The following is a 16,961-nucleotide window of genomic DNA, read 5'->3' as shown; positions in this document are numbered from 1 at the left end:
ATAGTGTTTGGATTATTGAACTTTTTTTGGTTTTCGTTTCTAGCCGAGTAATCATGAGATTAAAACCAGAACAGCTTTGCTGTGCAGTTTGCACCCACAAGTGTATTCTAGAATGCGAATGTCAGTACCAGTGGAAGAGTAGCTCAACTGTTCATCGACTTCAAACCTGCTTCGACATCACATTTAAGATATGAAGGTCCGTTTCAATTCCAGTGTCACTTCCGTTCACCTCATGGAGGTACTGGAAGGCCAGATTACATAAACTTTCATGATGACATGGACATTAGCTATTGCAGTGTCAGTACTGTGTCATCTTCATTTATGTCATGGCAGCACCGAAAGGTCAAATAATATCTTCACACTTGTTGACGCAATGCTGCTTAAACGAAAGGGACAAATAAGAGGGGTAGAAAATTATGTAATATGCAACGTGAAGCTCACGAGCAAGTTTGCTTAAGGTTGTTCAGTGTGTCAAAGTTTTTGACCAAGTTAGGACCCCCTTTATTCTTGGCGCCACCATAAAATAGCTATGATACGAAACAAGCAATTATGTCCGTCAGCAACATCCTAATTTTACCTTAGTATACTACGGGACAGGATTGATTCAACTTACAGTAAAAGAATTAACAGAAAATTGACTTTGGAAAATTCAGTTTTCCACCCTGAAATCCATTTGGGTGCCTTTAAAACTGCTCCCCCTCCTCTTCAGAAGGAGGCAGTCTACGTCGGAGCCTCTCAGACGATGGATCGCCCTTCCAGACGGCCTGCCTTCATCAGCAAAGTTCCCCTCCAGGCCTTTTGTACCTCGTTAATAGTCAGAATACAGATGTTATCTGGTTTCTTCATTTAACTCCTAACAGTTTCTCAAATGAGCCTGTAACACTGTTTGTCTTCATTCCACCGCACTGGTCAGAAAGATTACACTATCTCAGCCCCATCCGCAGTTGAAATAGAAATGAAATGCACCCACGACCGAGGTCGGCATGTAGGAAACTACAAAACGGTGCCGTGAGCCAGTGCGGTAGCATTGGGGGAATACAAATTTGCACCCTAACCTCTAGAAGCTCCAATATTTATACCAAATCAAGAGCGGATACGTCACACAACTTGCAAATAGTGCTGAAATTGACATGAGTCTACGAACATCCTGGTGACCTTATTACCACCCTTTTCTTCTCAGAGAAAAAAAAATAGAGAAGTCATTTGGATTCTTCCAAGTCTAGCGGTTTTTCATCGAGTCTGTATTACTGGTCGTCACTCTGACGCTCAGGTCTAGATTAGACTGCCTCAGGCCCATCCACGGTTGGAATGAAATTGAAACGCACCTACGACCGAGGTCAACATAGAGGAAACTACAAAACGGTGCCGTGAGCCAGTGCGATAGCATTGGAGGAATACAAATTTGCACCCTCACCTCTAGAAGCTCCAATATTTATACCATATCAAGAGCAGACACTGGAAACAATTTGCAAATAGTGCTGAGATTGAAACGAGTCTACGAACATCCTGAAGACCTTATTACAACCCTTTTCTTCCGAAAGAAAAATAGAAAAGTCATTTATTCTTCAAGTCGTAGCGGTTTTTCATCGAGTCTGTATCACTGGTTCCGGTTTTTCAATCATTCTGACTCCCAGGTTTAGATTAGATTGTCTCAGTCCCGTCCGCAGTCGGAATGAAATTGACACACACTCACGATTGAGGTCAGCATAGAGGAAACTGCAATAGAGGTTCCGAAGAAAATTGTCTTTCGGACGGAGCTCTCCATGGCATGTCAATACAGATGACTCTCGTGAAGTGGGTACAAAGCTTCCTGGTGTAAGCTGTCTTTTGACTTGTGGTCCTCTTTGGAGTCGATTGCAAAACATGTTTATCGTTGATTATAATTACTCATCGATCAGATATGATAGCGTTAATAAGCTTATTCAGAAGGTAAATATTTCTAACCCTAAGAAATTTAATATGCAGTTTCGAATATAAGTTAGAATGCATGTCCGTGAGGACTTTGGGTTCTTTGATATCCTCTAGTCGTAGTCTTTTTGAGTAAAAATAAACAAAGCAGTATTTTTTTAGGCTGGACCATATGGTAAGGTGAACAAATCTTCCTAATACGTTCCTGTTGCAACTCATGCAATAATGCAACAATGTCTCTACCATTGTCCCTTCGGTGTTGCAATTTTGACGTCATGTCGCTACTAATGTCTCAGCAAGTCTCACCAGATTTGACTCCGAGCTGTGGCAAAATGCATCTTGTCTGCAAACGACACTATTGTTAGTCATCACAGAGCTCTGTAAGGTATCCATAAATCTCCAAAGAGCCTTAAAGCTAGTCTTCCCTGGGAGGTAAGGAGACTAGTTACGCACTCTCTGAACATTTCTTCAAAGGCAGCCTCCTTTGAAGAGGAATATTTCTTTAGGAAAACCCATTTCCTGTCGTCGGGAGAGGCACTTAAAGAATTAAGATGAAGATGGAGATGGGTTTGTATTAAGATCACAGCGTGAGGGACTTTGATCGCGGTGGCACTTTGATCACCGTGCCACCTTAGCGTGTAGAATACAACTTAACTCACGACTACACAATTGGGATGCGTATGGTTAACCTGTAATTTCCGACACCGTTGTGCTGGAAACTTGCTTTATAATGACTTTACCCCAGCACAGATGAACTTCAAGGTTGACAAGGTAGATTTCTTCTCAATAATATTCTAGATAAAATATACTATGTATAGAAAGTAACTTATCACACACAAACGCCATTAGGAAATGGGGAAACTTAATTTCCTTTGAAGAGGAATATTTCTTTAAAGCCATTTCCTGACGTTGGGGGAGGCACTTAAAGAATTAAGATGGAGATGGAGATGGGTTTGTATTAAGATCCCAGCGTGAGGGACTTTGATCGTGGTGGCACTTTGATCACCGCGTGTCACCTTAGCGTGCAAAATACAACTCACGAATACGAATTTGGGATAATTATGAAGCTAGTTTAACCTGTAATTCCGACACTGTTGTGCTGGAAATAAACTTGCTGCATAATGACTTTTATCAACACAAACATTTCAAGATAAAATTGAGGCAAGTTTTCACTTCTCATTGGTGTAATGATAAAATTCGGTGAAATCAAAATACACCATAGGGCAACCATAAGACAAAAAGTACACCGAAGGGCAAAAAATACTATCAAAGAAATGTAAGATGTTAGCGATGAACTCTATCTGACATATGCACGAATACCCCCTGAATGATTCTGTATGTTATCCTCGGCCAGTGTTCTGCCGTTTGGGAACATGTAAAAGCGCTGCTCGGTGTCGGCACGTAGGCCAGAACCACAAACAGTAATCCTTTGGTCCTAGCTTCCTACCATAAAACATGACATGTGCACGTCTCTGGAAATGTGCATGCCATACAAACACCTCCCTTGCAGAGATGATACACTGATCAGTGTATACATCAAAACCAGGTCGTTTAGTACTTATCTTTTTGTGTAAAATTACCATGTATGTTATCCTCGGACAGTGTTCTGCCGTTTGGGAACATGTAAAAGCGCTTCTAAGCGTCGGCACGTAGGCCAGAACCACGTAATCCGCCCGCCCGGGGGGACGATTAGCGGCAGGATGTGACCAGGTGACGTTAAGGCCGGCCGTAACGCTTTATCACTCACGTACGTGTGCCATTGGGAATGGCGCTTTACACGTTTTTCCTCACTTCGCCCGGGTATGCCAGAATGATCATTATCATGATCAGAATGATCATGTAAAAAGAATACGGGGGGGGTCGATTAGCGGCAGGATGTGACCAGGTGACGTTAAGGCCGACCGTAAAGCTTTATCACTCACGTACATGTACACGTCTCTGAAATGCGTGCATGGTTTACTTACCTGGTAGAGACGTAGCACTGTTCATTCAGTGTTCTCATAGAGCCAGGTGCTATCGTTTTGTGTACCCTTATCCAAGGGTCAACTACCATCGTGTAGTCGCTACTATCGTGTAGTTACTACTATTTTTGTTTGGTTGCACTACCATAAAAAGTGTATACACGTTTCTGTGATGTGGAGAGGTTGTGTGGCGTAACGGCAGAGTATTCGGCTCAGAACCAAGAGATCGCGGGTTCGAATCCTGCCAAGTCATCTACCTTGTGCCCTTGGGAATGGCGCTTTACACTTTTTCCTCACTTCGCCCAGGTGAAAATAGTATGCAAGAATGCCGGGTTCAAGGATTATCGATTGCTCTTCCATTTTTCTTCCTCTCACAACAACCCCTTTGCTCCACGTAACGTTACCTGTTGTGGTTTGATGGATTAGCCCTGCTCCTCGGAGCAGATAGTTGCAACCCCGATCATGTAGCCTTGGCACGCTACGGTGCACTTTTCGTAAAAATCCCATGGTAGCCTCTCAAGGACAAGTGTGTTTCGCTGAGTGGATGGTGTTCAGCACCTAGGACAAAGGTCTTTGCCTGTGTATGGATGGTGTTCAGCACCAAGGACAGGTGTGTTTGTGAGTGGATGGTGTTCAGCACCAAGGACAAAAGTCTTTGCCTGTGTATGGATGGTGTTCAGCATGTGTGTGTGTGTGTGGCTGGTGTTCAGCACCAGGGACAGGTGTGCTTATGTGTGGATGGTGTTCAGCACCAGGGACAGGTGTGCTTATGTGTGGATGGTGTTCAGCACCAGGGACAGGTGTGTTTGCCTGTGTGTGGATGGCGTTTAGCACCAAGGACAGGTGTGCTTATGTGTGGATGATGTTCAGCACCAAGGACAGGTATGTTTACCTGTGGGTAGATAGTGTTCAGCACCAAGGACAGGTACGTTTGCCTGTGTATGGATGTTGTTCAGCAATAAGGACAGGTATGTTTGTGTGTGAATGGTGTTCAGCACCAATGACAGGCATAAACTTGCCTGTGTGTGGATGGTATTCGGCACCAAGGACAGACATGTTTAACTGTGGGTAGATAGTGTTCAGCACCAAGGACAGGTATGTTTGTGCGCGGATGGTGTTCAGCACCAAGGACAGGCATGTTTGCCTGTGTGTGGATGGTGTTCAGCACCAAGGACAGGTATGTTTGCCTGTGTGTGGATGGCGTTCAGCACCAAGGACAGGTGTGTTCACCTGTGTGTGGATGGTGTTCAGTACCAGGGACAGGCATGTTGCCTTTGTGTGTATAGTGTTCAGCACCAAGGACATGTTTGTTTTAATGAAATGGAAGGTGTTCAGCGCCAAGGACAGTTGTATTCGCCTGAGTGCTTTCGTTGAAACCCCGATCATGTACTCGGCACGCTACATTGCTCTTTCCACAGAAACCGATGGAAGCAATCATGTCTATTGAAGCGTACACGAAAGGACCTTTGTATTATCCATGAGGTACTCGAGGACTCAAGCATCAGTCCATGCCAGACGGTCAAATGGAAAGTAAAGATTTTTGACAACTGTGAAGTCGAGATAAACTCTCAAACCGCGGTTTTGACTCGACCGTGTCCTTAAAGGCCCTAACCGCACTTTATGACAGATATTAAGTTTCCAGACGTTTTGTGGGCGCGCGGAACGAATTACACAGAGATTGAACAAAGCAGGATGACAAATGCACCCGGAAACTTTCAAGAGGAGACGCCGTGTATGTGACCTGAGAGGTCGCCGGGTATCGCTTCCCCCGGGCGACTATTACGGTATTTGAAAAGTCTATAACCTTACTGCAAAACCATGCCCGAAGGCTAACTGCAGGCAAAACAAAACAAATCACTGGTATGCAACGTCTGTATACGCCAAAAAACAGTTACTCAAGCAACTGGATATGGTTTTGGAAACCGCCAGACTTTTCAGCTAGTATCCACTAGCTTTCGTCAGTGACTGAGAGACCAGAGGAGAAATGCAGGTTTATAAGCACAGCGTCTGACTTTTTCCAAAATCATATCCAGTTGCTTGAGTAACTGCTTTTTGGCGTATCTTATTACCTGGATGTCTAACCTTTATCTACGCGACGTGTATATACGTATACAGTCGCATGCAAAATTATTTAACCCCTCTTGTATTTTGGGGAATTTTGCCAAAATAAGGAAAATTACAACTGTAGAACATGCCTAACTCATGTAAGTGATTAACATATACATGTACTTAACAGAGAAGAGAAACGAATTAAATATAAGAGGGGAATGACAATTAGTCATGTTTACCGAAGAAAAACATATTGTTTTTGCTACCTTTCCTCTTCTTCTCCAAACATTGACCCCTGACCTGACTGAACCAAACTGTCTCCCACCATGGTAACTGTTGCATAATGTTGCAATTTTATAGTAGGAGGGATTTAGACTCCTGTCAGCATATATGTGATTGTGTTTGAGTAAGAATTAACAGACCAGACCATATGCGAAGGTAAACATTATTCATTTGCTTTGCAAATGTTACTTCTCTAGTTTAAATCTATTTCTGCTTAAGCTATTTGTTATATGATGGGTTTGACTTCTTTTCTCCGCGCAGTGGAAAATGAAAATTATGCCCTTATCCTCAGGCTACTGTAGCGTACACTGTCGTCTTTATGACAAATATTAGGTTTCCAGACGTTTGCGGGGGCAGAACGAATTGCAGAGTTTGAACAAAACAGAATGAAAAATGCACGACAAAACTTACAGCGATAGACGACGTGTATGTGACCTAAAAGGTCGTGTATCTCCCCCGAGCGGATTCTTTGCTTCTACGGACCTTAATAAGCAACGTTACGTTATTGAAGTGCTGAGATATAACCGGCGACGGGTGGAACTGCACACAAGTCTTAAATTGCAGCAGCTGCTAATGGGACGTTTTATAAGGGAGACCAGCATAAATCGTAGTTCAGGCGCTTTCGGGGGACATCTAGGGATCTCTGATCCTGTCGGAAACCTGTAGAAGGAGTGTATATCTTACAATGGAGGATGCCAGAGGAATACATAATGTTGCAATTTTATTGTAGGAGGGATTTAGACTCCGTTCACCATCACCATATATGTGATTGTGTTTGAGTAAGAATTAACAGAGCAGACCATATGCGAAGGTGAACATTTGCATTTGCTGAAACTGTACACAAGTCTTAAATTACAGCAGCTGCTAATGGGACGTTTTATAAGGTAGACCAATATAAATCGTAGTTCAGGCGCTTTTGGGGGACATCTAGGGATCGTCTGATCCTGTCGGAAACCTGTAGAAGGTGTGTATATCTTACAAATGAGGACGCCAGAGGAATACATAAAATACTTCCGATATAATTTCAAAACTAAATCTCCATGCACGCTTGAGCTGCAGCCCGTCTATATTACTCTCCAAGCAGAGGTTGTGGGGGAATGATCGTTAGCCGTTTTTTCTGGTCGCTACCCCCACCCGTCGGTCGCCTGCGACCTTCTCTGGCTAATGGATACTGTCTTGCCACCGAAAGGGATCTGCTTGGAGATTACGTCTATATATAGTGATACGAACATGGTTGTCTATACCCGTATGCTTCAATGACTTTGATACTGAGTGAAAAAAAAGTTCTATAAACAAAATCCGTAGAATATGTACATCTGTGCACATAGTCAAAAACAAGACGTATTGTTCAAATTGTGGCAAGCAATTAATCTACAGTGACTGTCTTATTAACGAAATTCCCACAGGAAGCCAATCAACCATATTTACAGAAACAGGTCATTTGGAATCAATTGATTGATTACTTGCATTTCCTTTGTGAGTCAACGACCTAGATACTACATTAGCTGCATTAGCCCTAATTATCACAACCTGGTTAATGAATCCTGTGTTCCAAAGCAAATTGGCATTACACAGAAAATGAGGGTTAAAATGTAAATGAAGTTGATATGAATGGATTATGAACAACTGTGCACCAGTAATGATGCATGAAGCAACGATAGTAACACATGCGGTCATTTGCCATGTGATTGAGAAGAAACTGTTTTTTTTTCTTTTCTAACCTTTATCACAAAACATGGCGACGGCACACTCAAGTTTTTTCAAATTATATGTATGCCAACACCAACGCAGATAAACGCATTAAAGGACAGCAGATATACTCATTTTCATCTAGAGTAAAGTGAGGGAATTTATGTTAAGTGCCTTTCCCAAGGTCACACACAAGGTCGGTGGGATGGCAGGATTCGAACCCGTGACTTCTTGGTTCCGAGCCGAACGCTCTGTCTTTACGCCACACGACCCCACATGGGCTGTTTCAGGGGTAAACTCATGAACTCGAACTATTTTCACGCAAATTTCCAACTACGATAATATCGCATGCCCAACTACCATCCTGAGTGAGTCCAAGGCTTTAGGACAAAACAAGCCTTCAATCCTACCAATTACACTAACATCCCAACAGCACACGTTTTTGTGACCTCAATAATTGCAGCTGTTCTCTGTAGAACACTAGATAGAGAGATACAGCTGGCAACGTGATCAGGCACTACAAGATAACACCAACTGGCGCTCAAGATAACAGTAACTAGGGCAAAATGGACTAGAAAGAGAAATGCAAAATCAAAATTGGTCACCAGACGATGCTAAGTCCAGTACTCCAAACTTAACTCATTATCTGTAGTGCAGGACTCCCAGGCCAGGCCCAAGCAACTGGGAGACATCATAAAACATTGACAGGCAAGAGAATGCAATTGGCAGGTCAAATCCTACGCCTACAAAGTCAACAAAACTTGAAGACTGTCATGGCCAATGACCAATGCAATCAGGTGGCAGAAGGGGAGAGGGACAGGCAAAAAAAAACACATAGATAAGAACCTTCCAAGAGGATCTAAAAAAAGACCAACACATCATTGAAAGAGACTAAGGAGTCTCTATTGGCCGCCTGTATCCATTGGCTTCCTGTAATCTCGTGGGGCGTCCAGCGGCTACAGAAAGCCAATGGATACAGGCAGCTAATATACATGTAGACTACCATTGCCCCACAGAATCTTCTTGGAAATTAGCCCAATGTGGCCCTAGCCACAGGAGGACCCAAGCGTACATATGAAAAAAAAATCATAGACAACCACTTAAGGATTCCCGAGTTATCTGACGAACAACAAAAAACGCAAACACAAAAGGTCAGCTCCTGCCACGTAAGAACCCCCCACGAAGGCCATTTCTGGCCATCACAATGCCCATCACTAAGACAAACTGCCTGCCAAAAATCGTGAACCTCGGACCATGCCTTCAAACTTTATCGTGCATAATCTGCAAAACAGTGCAAAAACGATTTCATTGCCTTCTGTCGAAGGCAATAATAGATTGAACCAGATCTTACCTGGTCTCGTGCTTGATCGGCCAGGCCTGCACGCAGAATGTGCCGCCCTTCCAGATGTAGCTGGCGGCCTTGGAGTAGATGGCAGCGGGGATGGCGAGCAGCATGGAGACCAGCCACACGGCCGTGATGGCGAACCAGGTGGACCGGACACTCATCCGCGGCACGTGCGGCAGCATGATGCACACGTATCTGTGGAGGAAAACGGCATGGTCACATATCTGTGGTGAACATGCCATGGTCATGTATATGTGTGACAGCATGGACACCAGCCACACGGCTGTGATGGCGAACCATGTGGAGCGCACACTCATCCGCGGGACATGCGGCAGCATGATGCACACGTATCTGTGGAAGGAAACGGCATTGTCACATACATGATACATGGTCAAATATCTGTGTAGCAGCATGGTGCACACGTATCTGTGGGGAACACATATATGGTACATGGTCACATATCTGTCGGAAACAAGGCATGGTTACATATCTGTGCGGCTGCGTTATACACACGTATCTGTAGCAAACGGCATGGTTACATGTATGTGTGGCTACGTGATGCTCACATATCTGTGGGATGGTCACATATGTGGCAAACAGGGCATGGTTACATATCTGTGTGGCTGCGTGATGCTCGCATATCTGTAGGGGAAAACGGCATGGCCACATACATAGTCACATATCTGTTGCAAGCCGGGCATGGTTACATATCTGTGTGGCTGCGTGATGCAGACGTATCTGTGGGAGGCAGGACATCCCTAATGGAAGGTAGTTTCTCATTTTCACCTGAGTTTTGTGGTGAGGAAAGAGGTGTAAAGCGTCTTTCCCAATGGCACAATTCAGGCCTTCAAGGGATTGAAATCCAGAACCGTTAGAGTCTAAGTCAACAATTCTAACCACGAAACAACTTTGCCGCATCAATCATTCTGCACGGACGGCCTTCCCCTTCCGCTACTTGTCCACCTCCCGCTGCCAACATCAGCGAGGTTCCTCCAAATGCCGCCCACACATAAACTAGCTTACGTGCGGAAACGCAATATGTGTAATATACGGTGCTGACGTCTATTTGTGAAGTGTATCTGCGTCAACACCTTACGGAGAAGAAAGGCTCTAATTTTAGCTGTCGTTATGGAAACATGAAAACTTTATGTTTTCCGGACTTCTGTCTTGACAACAACTTTGGAATGATTTCAGCAATCTCCAAGCAGATCTTTTGGTGTCTGGAAGACAGTATCGCTAGCAGTTATCCAGCATGTTTGGCTGGCAAAAAAAGATACCAGTTCAAAAACATATGAAAACACGTAAACCAGGCTTCGGGAGGCGTCTGGAAAGAGTAGAAATCGGCCAAATAGAGAGATAACATGCCAGGGGACTTGGTGCAACAAAATGTACTCTCTAGCGGACCAACTCCCCCGGCATGCTATCTCTCTATTTGTCCGATTTCTATTCTTTCCAGCCGCCTCCCGGAGCCAGGTAGAGGCTATAAACCTCTGCATGAAGAGAAGGATTGCAGTCTTCCATATAACATATTCATCTGTACCTGTAGAGCCGGCATAACCGCCAGCTTCGCAGGCACGCGGCGCGGAGGCAGCTGGCTACATTACACCGAACGCCTTGTTACACCTAACACTTTCAAGAACATCTAACTCTAGACATATTTTAAAGCTATCTAATGACAATGCCCCTACTGTACGTGGTGACAGCGAGTTCCACTCTGCGATAGTTCTAGGAAAGAATGTGTCTTTGAACACCTCAAGCACACAATATTCAGATTATGAATACGGTACCCGGATGCCAAGACGTGTTTTAAGAAATGTATGCGGAAACTAAAATTGCATAACGTACAGAACGTTACATAACATTAAGCCATGCGCCACTTGTGAGCTTTTACAAGGAACCTAACGCGCTGGAACGCTTTTACTGCCTCATGTGCCGGAAGACATCGGAAGACCCTTGCGTAATTCCCTGGACAAATAAGCTTTTAAAAGGTAAATGGTAAAGAAGTAGAGGCATTTCCTGCATTTTACATCCATGATTTTGTGTCATCAAGTTGACATCAGGCATACAGGATTGTCAGAACGCGTCAGTTAAGCATGTAATTTACAAGAGAACATTTATTGCATTAGCACACTCTGCTTTTCTTGAGAGCTTTTAGTGTCCTCACCACTGCATGCCGTGTTAATTGATTTTCCCGCTATGACGCGCGCGCGTGCATTTGTGCGCCTCCTGCGTAATTATACGACCGTGTAAAGACGGCAAATTTCACACGAGTCGGCGCTTTTCACTTCAAACCCACCGGACCCATTTTACACTTGGGTGGAGTTTGGGGGAAAATCGTGCCTTTCCCAAGGACACGCGTTTAGCCAGATATATGGGATCGGGTGAATCTCCAACCCCCTTCTCTTACACCACTAGTGTGTTAAACTTAAAAGGTAGTCCCTTCGACTTGTTGCGACTGTAAGTTTTGAACCACTCACACCCGGAAGGACCTCTACTCTTTTCGATATTGAAAGTGTGGGGTGTTGTTTAACGTGCGCGGGGTGTGCCTCTCCCCAAACACGGGAACTCCATTTAACATCCCATCTGAGGGACGTACCTACATGTAACCGAAGCTAGGTACTCATTTTCACCTAAGTGAGGAAAGTCGTGTAAAATGCCTTTCCCAAGGGCACAAGATCGGTGGTATGACAGGATTCGAACTCGGGACCTCTTGGTAGCGGCAGAGTGCTCCGAGCCGAGCACTCTGCCGCTACGCCACACGACCCCACCTTTCTACTAATTCCAGTCTGTCGTGACACCAAACAACCCCTCGGCCACTCGACAACACTTGTGCTAAAAGAACAGAAAGCGACATCCACGCTCCGTGTCATGTATACGTGCACAAGCGGCCACGCGTGGGCGTGCTTCCCGCTCAGCCCCTTTCATCCCGACAACACTTCCACCAGGGCGGTCGTTAACTGAATAATGACTCTCTTTTGATCTCAAACTTTTCAAACGCTCACGGTGCGGAAGCACACGGCTGATTGATGTGGAAAAAAAACATGTTTTCTGAGTAACAACCCCCTTTGATCTTTTTTTTTATATATTCCAACATCTAATCACGAGACGTGGTGACGGCACACTCAAGTTTTTTTCAACTTATATTAATGCCGCCACCAACACAGGGGACAATACAATACTCATTTTCACCTGAGGAAAGTTGTGTAAAGTGCCTTTCCCATGGGCACAAGATCGGTGGCATGTCAGGACTCGAACCCGGAACCTCTTGGTTCCAAGTTGAGCACTCTGCCGCCACGCCACACGACCCCATCTCGATTATTGAGTACAAGGTAGACTCTAATTTTCAAACACTCACGGCGGCAATGTGGAAGGAAGTCATTGGCTCATGGAATAATCATGTTTTCTTACGCTGTTCAAGAGGTTGAATTCATTTTGGACCTTAAGTCGTGGGTACCCTTGGGGACCAGGGTTTTTGTATCCAGAACCGTGCCTATCTAGTCCTGTTCTATCAACATTCATACCGTTAATAGAAACCATCAAGGGCGTACAGGTTGCTAGAAATTCAAAGGTGCACTTTTGTTATTTAAGAGGTGCAGAAAGTGCTACTAGTGTCACAGTGGTAGCCTAGTATTACTACAACTACACTCAAGGCCAGCACACTAGTGCCACTTCTACAAGTACATACAAGGCTGCTACATCAGATATTCTCCCTTTTTTGTATTTTCTTGTAATGTGGATTCGTCGAATAGAACCATTTTTTTTATCAAGCGAAAACCAAAGCTCGCAGATGCAATCCTCAGAATCTACTCCCAGTGTAGCCTCCACAGCATGCCAAAAACTGTGGGTTTTGGGGATCTTCAGGGTCTTTGGGATCTTTTATGTGCTATTTTCTGATTGTATATAGACAGCATAGCCGGCCTTGTTGGATTACCCCCGTTTTTAGAATTGGACTAATCAGAGAACAGCCGAAGACCACCAAACCCCCAGTTCTATAAGCCTGCTACGGAGGCTATCCCAGTGCCCTCACGGCTTTGTGCAGCGTTCATTGAGGACTTTCTGGTCTGCCAGGCAATCCAAACTTAATCCAAAACACAAACTGCCAACCCTGCTCAATCTACGCTGAGATGGAAAGATGTTAACTGTGTCCGCTCCCTGTACCTGACCGATAACACACGTTCCACGCTGCTGAGATTACAAATACGGTAGATTACCAGCTTGGACGCACCGACAGCGTCTTAAATGCACTTTTTATAAGACTATTGAGATTTCAATATTTTCTGACAAATCAGGCGAAAGCCAAAGCTCGCGGATGCAATCCACAGAATCCACTCCTGATTCAAAAAACAAACTGCCAACTACACCCTGCTCAATCTACGTGACGCTAAGATAGAAAGCTGTTAAATGTGTCCGCTGCCATTGCCCAACTTATAACACACGTTCCACGTTAAGATTAGAAACACGGCAAATTACCACATTGGAAACACCGACAACAAATGCACTGTTATCAGACTATTAATATTCCACCACCTGCTGGCCTGAGGAACCGAGTTAAGAGGAGAAAATGCTTGCCAAAAGTTCAAACGTATTTCCAGAACCCAGAATAATCTGGCGACGATCTTACTGCAAGGGTGACCTCTTTTATCTACCCTCCAGGCCGGACTTTATGAATAAAAGAAATTTAAATCTTATTTTTGAGTTGCAGGTTTGTAGGCTGCCGGGCAATCCAAACCTGGTTCCAAGCACAAACTGCCGACAATGCCCCACTCAATCTACGCTGAGATAGAAAGATGTTAAATGTGTCCGCTGGACATTGCCACTGATAACACACGTTCCACGTTACGATTAGAAACACGGCAAATGACCACCCTGGAAGCGCCGACAACGTGCACTTTTTATAAGACTATTAATATTCCACCACCTGCTAGCCTGAGGAACCGAGTTAAGAGGAGAAAATGCTTGCCAAAAGTTCAAACGTATTTCCAGAACCCAGAATAATCTGGCGACGATCTTACTGCAAGGGTGGCCTCTTTTATCTGCCCTCCAGGCTGGTCTTTATGAATAAAAGAAATTTAAATCTTATCTTTGAGTTGCAGGTTTGCAGAGATGGGAGGTCGCCAGCTCATCTACACACCTTTTTAAGGGTCAGAAAATACCACTTGACCTATCCCCGTGTGGGTGGTTCAAAACGTGCTATTACTGCGACTTCGCTGGTTCAGCATTTCAGCCTGGAGTAACAAGGCAGACGGATTGCCTTCAAGTCTAATAACTTAGACACCAGACGGTTTGCAAAGTGAAGATGAGTGAGGATAGAATTGCTGAGCCGTCCAACTTGACATTAAGTTGTTAGTCAAGAGCTCTTGGACATCGGGAAAGTTTTTCGCCTCATCAATCGGTCAGTAACCTGACTTAGCGGGTATCAACCCTGCTTCTGGCTCAAGAGTTAAGAAGTTCGATTCTTGGTTGTTGGCACACACGCTACGGGAAAGGGTCACAATCCTTCTGACAGGACGTTAAACCGTGGTCCACTGTTCATTGTACTTGTCGAAAAGGATCTAGAGGAATTTCCCCGGTACACTGTGCATGTGGGTACTGTACATAGCGTCTGTCGTCTCTGTCACAACCATTGGGAGACTACTAGCTCTTCAGTGAGCTTAACACTTTCATTTTCCAGTCCTTCTGACAGGACGTTAAGTCGTGGTCCACTGTTCATTGTACTTGTCGAAAAGGATCTAGAGGAATTTCCCCGGTACAGTGAACCTGTAAATACTGTACATAGCGTCTGCCTTCTCTGTCACGACCAGTGGGAGAGTAGCTCTTCAGTGAGCTAAACTGGTTCGAGATCTTGTCTAAAAGGATCTAGAGGAATTTCCCTGGTACAGTGAGCCTGTAAATACTGTACATAGCGTCTGTATCCATATGGCTTACGGAGTGAAGATGAATTGCAACTCGGCCAAGCACCACGTTAAGTTGTCAGTCAAGACTCTCTACGATTTATGACTTCAGGTTCTTGGACTCATCAGGCTGTCAGTAACCTGGCAATGCACTGCAAAATGGTGCTTAACAGTGGCAATGAATGACAGTTGAGTCCTGTAATGGACGTCGCTTTTGGCATTTGATTATTTGGGTAACCATTATCGGGATTATCTGACATGTATCACTATCATTTAGCCAACCATTTCCAGGCGTACACGCCAGACTTATTTGGGACATAATCACGTAATAGCTAAGAGAACGCCTGGAGTTAGATAAACATGGCTCACTCCACAAAAAGTGACAATTTACCAATAGCCATTAACACGCACAGGACATTTATACTCGTCGTTTATCCTAAAGCAACCGTAGCAAGACTGGAATGTCATCTGTCACCAATACTGTAGGTAAATTTCACTTTCAATAATAACCTTTATTGTACATTCATGCCCTATCGGGCTAAGTACAGGTCAACAGATGAAATAGGTAATATACATGTTTGTGGTATAAACAGTTCTAAAACTACTCTAATACAGGGGTTCGGCTTCTTCTCGTTTCTTTGTGATGTTGAAAATATAATTTGAGATGGGTTTGTATAGTACAGAATGATCAAAGCGCATAAGAAAGATAAATTTTTCAATTTTAGGCAAGTGTTCGAAATATGGGAACGTAGTAGCAATATATCTAAAAAGATCATTTCTTTCATTACTATAAAAACTACAATCAATAACAAAGTGGGCTTCATCTTCTACTTTGTTTGAGCTACAAAATTGGCAAATCCTTTGCTCCAGAGGTGTGCGGTTGTGCCTTCCTGCTTCGATGCTGAGTTTATGACAGCTGATTCGTAGTTTGGTGATGGTGGTTCTTTGACTTCCGTTTGGGATTTTAAGATAATGTTCTTCATTATAAGTAGATTTGAATAGTCTGTACGAGCGCAGTTTGTTCTTTGCGTTTTTGGATTTGTTGTCATTATGAATTTCGCGTAGGAATTTTTGAAAGTAAATGTCTTTTAAACGTTGGTGAATGGAGGAGATGGTTGTGTGTACTTTTGATGCAATTGATAGGGGGGAATGCCAAACAAAGGCATAACCGCATTCCTCTAAAGATTTCCGTACACCAGATGCCCAACATTTACTACCTAATCTATCTAATTCTAACTGACATAAGAGTGCGTCGGCATTGAGACTCCCAGTTGGCACATTTAAGCATATTCTGATAAAATGTTTTATGGCGTTTAGGGAGGCCTCTAAGTGCAGAGGGTACCTCCCTAATTCAGCCCGTGCTGCAAGATTACAAGCTGTTTTAGGTACGTTGAGAGATTGTTTGCAGAATTTTAAATGAACAGATTCGATTGGACAAGAGTTTGAGGTTTTGAAAGACCCCCAAATTTCTGATCCATAAAGCAAAATAGGTTTCACACAAGAGTCGAAAAGCTTGTTTTTAACGGACAATGGGGCGTCGGCTTTGTCAATGGATTGTCTAACTCCAAACAAAGCTTTCAGCCCCTTACTATAAAGGTATTTGTGGTTGGCCTTGAATGTACCAGCTGAGTTAACAATGATGCCTAAATAACAATAAGATGATACTATTTCTACTGTATTATTGTCAAACAAAAAGGAGCAGTCTTTTGGTAAGCGACCTCCCTTTGAGAACACAATAATTTTTGTCTTTTTAAGATTAACTTTCAACCTTTCCAAGACTTACAGTATTCTTCTAACCTGGACAGTGAGGATTGTAAGCCACCTTGTGACTCTGAG

The 16,961-nt window shown here is 43.9% G+C and overlaps 1 protein-coding gene across 1 annotated transcript in view; it reads right to left on the bottom strand.

Annotated features, from left to right (window-relative positions):
* LOC109487227 (prokineticin receptor 2-like) overlaps positions 1-16,961 on the bottom strand; it is a 41,415-nt gene that overhangs the window by 12,604 nt on the left and 11,850 nt on the right. Inside the window, exon 2 of the mRNA XM_019791213.1 lies at positions 9,241-9,429. Coding sequence (XP_019646772.1) covers positions 9,241-9,429 — 189 coding nt within the window. The remainder of the gene's footprint in view (positions 1-9,240; positions 9,430-16,961) is intronic.

This window comes from Branchiostoma belcheri, unplaced genomic scaffold (assembly GCF_001625305.1).
Source record: "Branchiostoma belcheri isolate BF01 breed outbred unplaced genomic scaffold, Haploidv18h27 scaffold87, whole genome shotgun sequence".
NCBI lineage: Eukaryota > Metazoa > Chordata > Leptocardii > Amphioxiformes > Branchiostomatidae > Branchiostoma > Branchiostoma belcheri.
Note: the sequence above shows the minus strand (reverse complement) of the source record. Positions and strands in the feature narration are given on the sequence as shown.